Source organism: Pseudoliparis swirei, chromosome 6 (genome assembly GCF_029220125.1).
Source record: "Pseudoliparis swirei isolate HS2019 ecotype Mariana Trench chromosome 6, NWPU_hadal_v1, whole genome shotgun sequence".
Taxonomy (NCBI): domain Eukaryota; kingdom Metazoa; phylum Chordata; class Actinopteri; order Perciformes; family Liparidae; genus Pseudoliparis; species Pseudoliparis swirei.
This window is the reverse complement of record NC_079393.1, coordinates 18636277-18646651: the sequence shown is the minus strand read 5'-3', so window position 1 is coordinate 18646651 and position 10375 is coordinate 18636277. Positions and strand designations below refer to the sequence as shown.

At 44.8% G+C, this 10375-nt stretch overlaps 3 protein-coding genes across 3 annotated transcripts in view; 1 reads left to right on the top strand and 2 right to left on the bottom strand.

The window, feature by feature from the left end:
• b4galnt4a (beta-1,4-N-acetyl-galactosaminyl transferase 4a) overlaps positions 1-10375 on the top strand; it is a 179741-nt gene that overhangs the window by 10391 nt on the left and 158975 nt on the right. The gene's annotated exons all lie outside the window — the stretch shown is intronic.
• Positions 29-5236, bottom strand: uevld (UEV and lactate/malate dehyrogenase domains). The gene is made up of 12 exons (XM_056416868.1): positions 4638-5236; positions 3893-3977; positions 3724-3789; positions 3444-3607; positions 3195-3336; positions 3010-3104; positions 2801-2906; positions 2324-2494; positions 2074-2238; positions 1710-1797; positions 909-1032; positions 29-672 (listed from the first exon to the last, which is right to left on the bottom strand). Exons 1-12 carry the CDS (start codon positions 4677-4679, stop codon positions 508-510), a joined length of 1413 nt encoding a protein of 470 aa, XP_056272843.1. The 5' UTR covers positions 4680-5236; the 3' UTR covers positions 29-507.
• spty2d1 (SPT2 chromatin protein domain containing 1) lies at positions 5337-9466 on the bottom strand. The gene is made up of 6 exons (XM_056416867.1): positions 8936-9466; positions 8492-8609; positions 6901-8397; positions 5948-6107; positions 5778-5855; positions 5337-5662 (listed from the first exon to the last, which is right to left on the bottom strand). Exons 1-6 carry the CDS (start codon positions 8996-8998, stop codon positions 5581-5583), a joined length of 1998 nt encoding a protein of 665 aa, XP_056272842.1. The 5' UTR covers positions 8999-9466; the 3' UTR covers positions 5337-5580.

Below are 10375 nucleotides of genomic sequence, written 5' to 3'. Positions count from 1 at the left end.
GTCTTCTTTCCCACAGACACGATCCACATCTGGTTCCAGGTATTTATTGCACACCCACTCAATCTTGGAGTCTCACTACATATAAGTATTTTAAACAAAGGCAATTTAAATATGAATGCAACAGGAATTGCTTCAAATATGAAAATAGCACTAAGACAGAAAATAAGGCCATTAAAATATGAGCTCAAGACGAGACCAGCACCTGGATATATTCATGCCAACACCACAATTTTTAACTTAAATGATGTAAGGAACGCATCATACATCATCTTTGGTAAATGTAGTTCAGGAGAATTCAACTTGTTGACACAAATATATTAACTACAAACATCAATATTCTTTAGATGCTCCTGCATAGAATTGCATTTATCACATTTGTTTAATGTACCCATATTTTATACACAACGGGAATATATACAAAAACATCTTGTGATTCAATTGTATTTAAGACAGTAATGTCAGCCATAACTTCAAAAATAATTATAGTGCAAATCCAGCCGTGTGTGTTCATATCTGGAGCTGACTTATGAGGTTAGATAGGCCGGTGACGCTCTCTCTCAGCTTGGAGTCTTCTTCCGGCCCCAGTGACACTCCGGCCAAGCGCGTGGACCCGTTGGCTCCCATGATGCACGGCAAGCTGAGGAACACCTCTGCACCGATGCCCCCCCAGCCCTACAGCAAACAGAACGCAGATGAACCTGGGACATCTGCAATCCCATATTTAAGTGAAATTACCTGAACACGACATTTACGCAAAATGTCGTATTGCGCACGATTTCACTAAAACCCTTCGGACTGGGTGAGACCGTCCCCTCAGTGTCCAGCAAAGATGCAACTGACTTCCATCGGTATTGAATGAAGTGAAACGGCACACATCATAACACAAGATACGAGACACGTGGGTCTACCTGCGCCAGGGTGGAGACGGAGTGGGTCTTCATCTTGTCGGTCAGCACACTGTTTGTGATGTCGGCGATGGACAGACCCACAGACCACGACCGCTGGCCCCGATTCTTCATCATCTCAAACGCCCTACAAGCACAGAGACGTGAGCGACTTTAAATACAAATGAAAATATATGTACACTACCGTTCAAAAGTTTGGGGTCACTTAGAAATGTCTTTATTTTTCAAAGAAAAGCACTTTTCAATAAAGATAACATTAATCAAAAATACACACTATACATTGTTAATGTGGTAAATGACTATTCTAGGTGGAAACGTCTGGTTTCTAATGAAATATCTCCAGAGGTGTATAGAGGCCCATTTCCATCAACTATCACTCCAGTGTTCTAATGGTACATTGTGTTTGCTAATCGCCTTAGAAGACTAATGTCTGATTAGAAAACCCTTGTGCAATTATGTTAGCACAGCTGAAAACAGTTATGCTGGTGATATAAGCTATACAACTGGCCTTCCTTTGAGCTTGAAGTTTGAAGAACAAAATTAATACTTCAAATATTAATCATTATTTCTAACCTTGTCAATGTCTTGACTATATTTTCTATTCAATTTTCAATTCATTTGATAAATAAAACTGAGTTTTCATGGAAGACACAAAATTGTCTGGATGACCCCAAACTTTTGAACGGTAGTGTATATATAAGATAATTTCCTGGCCCATATAATCCCAAAGGCTTGTGTCCACATAGTCGGATGAAGACACATTTTAAAGCTTTCTGTTGAGGTCAAACTAATTCCTGCCCGTACCTGTCCAACAGCGGTTTGGTCGAGTTGGATTCTGCTGCGATCTCCGGCTGCCCACTGGAGCTCAGCCCAGTGCTGCTCATCACAGCGACTGCAAGAGGAGAAACACGGACGAGCTCAATCGTGCTTGTCAGTTATTAAAGAGCCGTTACACGTCTGAAGAGTGGAACGATGTAACGAGAGGAGCAGAAAGTGTAGCATTGGCGGTCATGCCGATACAATTAAATAAAATTAAAAAGCAGATCATCCAAAAAATGGCAGCGAATTAAAAGAGGAAGTGAAAGGGGAACGAAGAGGATTCACGTCACGACAATTAATACAACACAAGGCCTTCGTGTAACCGCTCCGTTGATCTTCTCTGGCTCACCTTTGTTGTCCGACAGTTCTCCGATGACCCAGGCGGGTTTGTGAGCGTTCAGGTTCACGTCCAGGATGTGACTGAGTCGCTCAGAGTCCAGGTTGCAGCCTGCTCCGATCACCCGCGTCGGAGGCAGGCAACTCTGCCTCCAGGCAACATGGGCCATCACGTCCACTGCAATGTGACGGGAGAAGACAAGAGGTGACGATGTGCAAACAGGTCCAGGAGCAAAGGGGCTCTTTTCTTCTCCGACACCGACCTGGTTGTGACGCGATGAGCATCACGCCGTCGGGGCTGAAACGTGAAAGGCTGGGGATGATTCCTCTGTACATGTCCACATTAGTCTGAACCACGCTGGCGTACGACTGCTCGCTGCTCCACGCATTTGCGGTCACCACGACAACCCTGGAGCCCGCGGAGGCTGACAGATCTGACAAAAAGGTACAGTCGACATTAGTGAACGCACGTCTGGCAGCAGATTCGTGTCTCGATGATGGATTGTTTACAAGTCAAAGTTCCGGGTCAGCTGCAGACCAGCAGCTGGTTGTGAGTCACTGACTGCAATGTGCTTCGGCCTCCCTGAGCAACATTAGTGATGACTGTGACTGTGTGACTGATTGTGTCACTGACTGACTATGTGATTGTGTTACTGTGTGATTGTGTCACTGATTGTGTGACTGTGATTGTGTGATTGTGTCACTATGTGATTGTGTTACTGTGTGATTGTGTGACTGACCTCTGGACACCTCAACCTGAGGCAGGCGGAAAATCTCGAGATCGGTGCTGCCGCCCTTCGTTGAACTTTCGGTGACGTCAATGAACACAAGTTTGTCCACTTTACACTGGACGAATACAGAAGAAAAATGTACCGTCTACAATAGAATTGTACATGCTAATCCTGAATTGTAAGATATGAAATGTTAAAGCCCCCCCTTCGACATATACCTTTGACAAGATGCTCATCACCGTTGCCATGCCCAGGTCTCCTCCCCCGATGACTGAGACTTTGTTATTCGGTTTATCGAGACGTTTGCTTTCACCTGAAATAGACAAGTGACGCTATGACTAGCACACAATTATCTTCTTTAAAAAAAATCATCAACCACCAAGCTGCGTATCAAATCAAGCACCGTCATTGATCCGTAGATTAGAAACAAAAGACAGGAGCTCGTGGGGGTCTTTGCTGTCCACGGTGGTCTTTGAGGACAGCGGAGGATCCTCTTCAAACTTGGCAATCATCTCATTCAAAAGACCCACCACGGACGACTTGGGCTGGAAGAAAAAAAAAATACAACATAAAACACAGCGAGACTGATGAGGACGCCTCAGACACTCTCGGACGCAAAAGTATATTTCAGCCATAAAATATTCAATCTTACATAATCCCAGCTGTGCAGCCCCGGCAGATGAATCCGTCCGACCCCGTCAACGTGTTTGCCCTCTCTGATGACCATGGTGGGGGTCGGTCTCAGGAGGCATATGGGAGGCGTGAAGGGGAATGAGTCCATCAACCACAGCTCGATGGGGAAGTTGTAGGAGCGACCTAGAGAAGGAGACACTGGCATCAGTGCATCATAATCATGACTTCACACGGACGTGAGAGGGCCTTGTTCCCCATACAGTAAATTGGATAATCCTAATGTCAGAGGTCAGCCTTACCTGCATACTGGGCTGGGGCGTTACCGACTAATCTCACAAGATCTTTTTGGCTGCCGTCACTAAATGCTGAAAATGACAAAATGGAACTGTCAGTTATCAGAAAGAAATATGTGTGGTGCGTGTAGAGGTCGGTCCACCCGCCTTCACCCCTCCTCCAATTAAGACTCACTGTATGTGCCTGTGGACGGTGCCATCCCGGGGTAGATTCGATGGATCTTCTGCAGCTCCTCAACCGCAACATCATGGAATTTGTACTGAGACCGGGGGTCAAAAGACAGATGAAGGCGTGTTCATGCATTCAGATGCATAACCAACATGAATTGGCTGTAGCCTATGGACAGTAAAGTGTGTAATGTCCATGTTGTGAACAAGGAGGTGGACACCCTTACAGATTCAGCCCAGCCATTTGCAATCAGTGTTACCACCCCTTTGATTGAATCTGGGTTTGTTTTGCAGTTCAGTTTTATTTAAACTCAGTCTAAATTAAAGAGCCATCAACCAATCAGGGCTCAGCAGCGTTACGCTAGCACACTCCTGAGGGGTTCAGGATGTTATGGCGCTGATCAGACACCAAGACACTTCAACAGCAGTCCCAGGGCAAAGGTGACAAAGGGTGTGTGAATTCACTCTATAGACGAGGTCATCCTCTCGCTCCCTCGGGGGAGCACTTGACGGCACCCCGAGGAGACAACCGGCACAGGGCAGCGACGTCTGGACTCATCACGACTCCCATGACCACTCGGGTGTGTTTGGAAACAATACGAAAAAGTAGTTTGTTTTCGTCTCACATGGCGCAACAATAACCCTTAAGTCGAGCTGGTTCAGCAAGTTGGTGACACGCACGAGCCTCCCGTGAAAACCGGCATCGACATGGAGACACTAATTAGTTTAAAACGTCATTTTAAGTTACTAACCTTGGAGAGGATCCGCTGTATTTTCTCTGAACGGAGGTCCATCTATTGAAGTACAACAACAACACAGCTAAGACTCTTTCTGATGCTCCTGGTGACGTATGACTTCAACTTTACTTGTCCAAAATAACAAACTTCCGCAAACTTCCAGCAGTAGGTAAGCAAATACAGACTCCGCCCACTCCGTACGTCGAGTACGGCAAGCCTGGAGGGAACAAAAGCCACGCGCGCCTTCAGCAAACCGGATGTGACGTTCCTGATGCATGACGTCTATCACAAACATCCAGTCATTTAACAACGTTAAACATCTTATTGGATTTACCACATAATAGATACGTCGTCGTTGCCGTAACTCCAAATCATACCATGTTCCATGTGGCGTTAATATAACCAAGATGTGTCTATATTACTCTGAGAAAACATTGATGCAAAACAATTAAATAAAAGCCGTGAAGCAATTATTTTTCCTCAGCTCCCTTTAAACACCCAACACAACCGTCTGCATATTCAATTGACTTATCAAAGTGTGTTTAGAAAACTATGAAACATATTCTGCTGAAAAATAGCATTTTATCATAACTTAGTATGTTATTGTTAGTTAAAAAGAAAAGAAAGACAATTCCATATTTATAGTTCTCAGGTCTTTTTAAGAAATTGGGGAAAATAAATAGTATAACAGCGAAATCTTGGATTTTTTTGTCACACACACACTAGTGGCTGAATGATTGGTAGGTATTTAGTCTGTGACTAACATTCTCTTCTTTCCCTCTGGAGCCAATGCCATGTGCCACTCCACTCCGATTGAGTCCAGTCATATTGAAGCAGAGACAGCTACAGCGGTCAAGGTGGACGCCGTCACTGAGCTCCATGGCAGTCCGCCTGTCACGCCTTTCAGGAGGCGGGATTGTTTTGGTTTTGTCTATTTCTCAACAACAAAAAAGGAGCTTCAGTTCTTTTTTTTCCTCTTGTTCATGTCCTCTTGATCCCTCTTCTCCTCGTCCAGATCTTCCTGCACGGCCATTCTCAGGCTAAAGAAGCGAAGCAAAAAAAGATACAGAAAATGACATGAAACAGAAGGCGGTAAGCGGCTCTCTGTACAAACCGTCCACGTAGAGTTGGGGACTGAGAGTGAATGCGTCTCACCTCCTGGCCTCCTCCTTCTGCACATCTCTCCAACTGCTCTCCATGAATTTAAGTGCATAGTCGCTCTCGTCCTTGTACCTGAGGAGATTAAAAGAAAATAGTCTTGTTTATATGGGATTACCAATACAGTGACATTACTTGGAACCAGAATATAGGGGGACAACTCTTACTTGTTTTTATCATAGCCAAAGATTTCTTTAATGTGCCTGGAAATGTCGTCTTGACCGTCGTCCTTCTCATCGATAAAATCCTCCATTTCTGAGTCGCACTCGTCATCCTCTTCCTCGTATCTCCTCTTGTATCCAGAGGCGATGGGTGGTAACATTGTGCCTGGATAAAAACAGAACATTATTATCAATTTGGGTATTGGCTGTTGGACATTTGCTACCCATAAAAAAATGAAAAGTGAGAATTACCTAGATTATAAAAGTACATTTCATGGTAAAAGGCAAATTACATTGAAATGAAGTTTTGTCTCCGTGTTGGAAAGATGGCGCTCTGACCCAGGAGGAATGACGACGGCTGCCGACACTCCTTCAGTTCAGCACACGAGCCCTTTGACCCGTTATGGCGATTGTTTGTCAAACTCGATATTATGTCACAACGTGAACCGTTTCACAATGTTCACTGTCGTGTGCTGCCAACGGGGTACTGTGTGCCGTGAGCCAAAATAAAGTGCTCAATACTTTCATTTATTTCACATTAAACACAGTTCACTTCCAGAACTTTTTGTTTTAGTCCTGAGTGACAACAGAAACTGCCGGTATGGGAGAGTTTGAAAAGCGTAGAGTAAACGGGGATGATATCAAGTGGTTTCTCTGAAACAAAAAGCTGCTTTGCCCACAACATGCTTCAGCAAGACACAACACTTTATTTATTAGAGTATGGACTCAATCGGCAAGGAAAGAAGGGCTTAATCAAAATAGAAAACTCTTTCCAAGCTGTGGCCAACAGCTTTTACACCACACTGCTCTGACTTTAACCATTTGGTAAAAGCACACTTGCTTTCGTCATCTTTATTTTAATTGCCTTCGTACGTTAAGCTTGAAGTAATTTTAGTCCCAGCAACATTTCAGTTTGTGTCCGTTTTATACTTGTCTCACACACACACACACACTCTTACCTGGTGGTCTGTTCATCATAGGACTCTGTGGCATTCCTGGCCGAGGTGGGACTCCTGGCCTGGGTCCACCAAAATTCTTGGATGAAATGGTCTCAGACACCACGGTGCACATGCTTCCAGGTCCTGATCCGATGCTCCCAGCCGGTCGCCCAGCTGCTGGTCCCCCACGACCAGGTCCATTTCCCGGAGGTCGAGAGCCACCACCTCGAGGTTGACCCTGTAGGCCACTCCCACCAGCTCTTGCCTGGGGTGTGCCCTGCGGCCTCGACTGAGGTTGGCCCCCGGCCTTAGGAGGACCGCCCGATGAAGGTCTCATCGCAGAATTACCGCTTGATTTTCCAGCAGAGTTAAATCCAGGCCTTGGTGGTTCCGTCTTTCCAGACTTGTGACCCCCAACTATAGGTCCCTGCTTTGATGAGCTACCCTGACTGGTCCTGGCCTGCTGAGAGCTCCCAGGTTGAGATCTTTGGCCTGTTGCAGCCGTGCCAGGAGCCCTGGTCCCAGGAATACCCGAGGCTCTCGACGAGCTTTCTTTTTTGAGGTTAAGGTCACTTGAGGTGCTGGATTTGTGGCTAGACGAGGGCTTGAGCCCCCCTTGCTTGGCTGAAACATGAGAAGATGTGGCTTTCAAAGTACTTTTACCATTTATGGCACCAGAGGAACTCGACACGTTTGTCTTGGATCGGTCTCGATCGCTGTGAGACATCTTGGGTCTCTCTCTCTCTCTGTCCCCCGCAGAGGGCTTAGAAGAAGTCTGGCCTTTATCACGCGTCAGTGTTGGATGCAACCTCTTTCCTGACCCACTGGGAACACTTTGCTTCTCTGAGGAGGTCTTCTGTGGTTTATAGCTCTTTTGCTCCTTCTCGGAAGAGCCTTTTCTCATTGAACTAGAGCTAGACTGAGATCTGCCGTCTCTTTCTGCCTGAGAGTCTTTGTTCGGCCTCAGAGCCCTGCGCTCCTGCTCCAGTTCCTTTATCTCGTCAGCTGTTCGGAGCCGGTCCTCTTTTTTCCCTACCTTGACTTTTACCTCAACTGGCTCAAACTGCTTCTTCTCTGCCAATTTGAGTAACTCTGCAAAGTTCATTGGAGGTGGAGCGGGCTTGGGTGGTCCACTGGATTTTTTAGAGGAGGGCTTGCTGCTGCTGCTGCTGCTGCTGCCGCCACCACCACCACTATTTCCTCGAAAACTTGTGGTTTTCCCAGGTCTGCGCAGCTCTGGCTCCTGCTCCGATTCTGAATCTGACTTTTCATACTCATACATATCCTCTTCGTCCTCTGGGTCAATCGAGTTATTCCTGAAGCCTTCCTCGTTCATCGACCTGTCCTGCTGCATCTCTAGTTTGGATCGTCTTTTCTTAGGAAGCTCGACCACCGGAATGCCATTGTAGCCTCTGAAATTGTCCTTAGTTCTGGACGCCATGGCTCGCGCCTTACGGTCCGACTTCATCTCAACCCTCTTTGCCAGTAGGTCCTCCTTCTGTTTCTTCATATTGGTTTCTGAAACGAAAAGAGAAGCATAATAAAATAACCAACGAAGAATACCCTGCACAGTATGTGCAAACCGTTAATATCCATCATCACTTTGCATTACCTTTCTTTTTGCTATCGCAGCTTTGTTTCTTCAGAAGCGCCTGCACAGCTGAAGCACTCACACCTTTCGACGTCGGGTGCTTTTTGGGAGGCGCAGCTTGTAAACTGTATCTCTTCTGCTGAAACACACACACACAGCACGTGAACATCTGCAGCACAGAATATGAAGCGTGATCTCTGCACTGATGCACTATTCAAAGGTCTTCTTGGTTATTCATCAGATGTGTTGGCCGAAAGATCACCTTTTATTGTACATGTAAAAACTGACGGGAACAATTTGTTGTTGTGGTAAACGTCTGTCTAATATACAGGGTGAAAGTTAGCAGCTAAGTTAGCTTCACTACCAGATCCCCCTGACAGATGAGCTGGCACTTGTGTGAATACGTTAGTGGCCACAAATCCACGTTTTACAGTTTGGCCTGAGTCAATTGAAGGCTATTCTTACCTGTGAATTGCCGGGGGTCCGATTTTGCGTGGCGATATCCAAAATATTATCAAAGTCCATCATTTTGGCAGCAGGTGACACAAGCTGACCGTTTGAAATGAATCAGAAAAAGACTCAACCAGGAGTGCTAATGCTACTGTTAGCGTTTTAGCTCCCACACCAGGTCAGTTGACGGGATTTAGCGTCACCAAACGGAAAGTAGACGGCTGCGAGGAAAAAAAACACACAAAAGCAGTCCATAGGGGGAAAGTCGGTAGTTTACGTCGGAGAGTTAACGCTACTTAACTTCGCCGGCTTACGTTACCACATGCTAGCGACGTTAGCATAAGCTAGCCGTACGTTGACTCACGGCAGCCAACCAAGAAGCCTGAAAGAAGAACTTTTGTACTCATGTCGCGCCCCAAACTACAGACAGATCCATCAAAAATAGCCATAGGAAGAACGCCTGTTGGGAGAAGACGACTGAAAGTCAGCCACAGTGGGGATACGGTCGTTGGTAGAGACTAGAGAGAGACAGACGAACGTAACGGTCCAAAGAGTACATGAAGGAAGTGAGATAACTCCCTTGTGCGCGCATCCGTCTTTGTGAGATTACGAGTCAGTAAATACATCGAGTTAGATTTGTTTTGTCAGTCTCGGATCGATGATATATTGCTCGGCAGAACAATATAAACAGCGTACCATGTAATCCACTTTGCTTTTATAAAAACACATTTTGTTTAACAAGTGTAGCTCACTCGTTTAATGTTTGATAAGTGACGGGTTGTTGTCGAAAAGAGGACTTTTTACTTACAATATAATTATGTGTAAATTAACTGGATTCATTGCAGTTTTAATATTTACATTTTACACACTGTAGTGCGAGTTGAGGATGGTCTAATGGTGTCACTCCTTTTTTGCATTATTATTATTATAAATATGACTATGTAGTTGAGACATGACACACAAAAAGAGTTCTGAAAAAATATTAATGTATAATTTAACTTTATATCAATGGGAATATATCAAATAAATAATACATAAATACAAACAATACGACAACTTCAACACCGAGGTATAGCAATTCCTATTTACAATTAACCATATTCGGAGGCTAATTTTTTTTTTAAAACACGTGTAAAGGTAAATGTTACGGTATTTTTTACTTTGATCAACTTCGTAAAGAAAATGTATTCCAAGGTTTTTGAGTCGGCTCTATGGTTTCTTGACGCAATGTCCGAGCTAAAATAATGTTGACACTTGTAGGCCACATGATGTCGCTATACCATTGTGGATATTCTTCCTCAATTCAACACAACACGACCTGTTATAGCCTCATTGTGTTTCATAATCTTAGCACGCATACAATACATCATACAATGGTCGATTCTCATTAAAAATGGTTTATTTCCTTTTTGGGTATGAATATTGTATCACATTGGACTTCTATAAACGTGTCTA

What these genes read in the sequence shown, in the direction of transcription:
- spty2d1 (XM_056416867.1), bottom strand. Translation starts at nt 8,998, where the DNA reads ATGATGGACTTTGATAATATTTTGGATATCGCCACGCAAAATCGGACC. An exon ending in CTGCGATAGCAAAAAGAAAG is followed by an intron (nt 8,398 to 8,491) that starts GTAATGCAAAGT and finishes TTTTCGTTTCAG; the next exon opens with AAACCAATATGAAGAAACAG. An exon ending in TTTGGCTATGATAAAAACAA is followed by an intron (nt 5,856 to 5,947) that starts GTAAGAGTTGTC and finishes TAATCTCCTCAG; the next exon opens with GTACAAGGACGAGAGCGACT.
- uevld (XM_056416868.1), bottom strand. Translation starts at nt 4,679, where the DNA reads ATGGACCTCCGTTCAGAGAAAATACAGCGGATCCTCTCCAAG. An exon ending in TCAGGTTGAGGTGTCCAGAG is followed by an intron (nt 2,495 to 2,800) that starts GTCAGTCACACA and finishes CCTTTTTGTCAG; the next exon opens with ATCTGTCAGCCTCCGCGGGC. An exon ending in GCTCATCGCGTCACAACCAG is followed by an intron (nt 2,239 to 2,323) that starts GTCGGTGTCGGA and finishes GTCACATTGCAG; the next exon opens with TGGACGTGATGGCCCATGTT.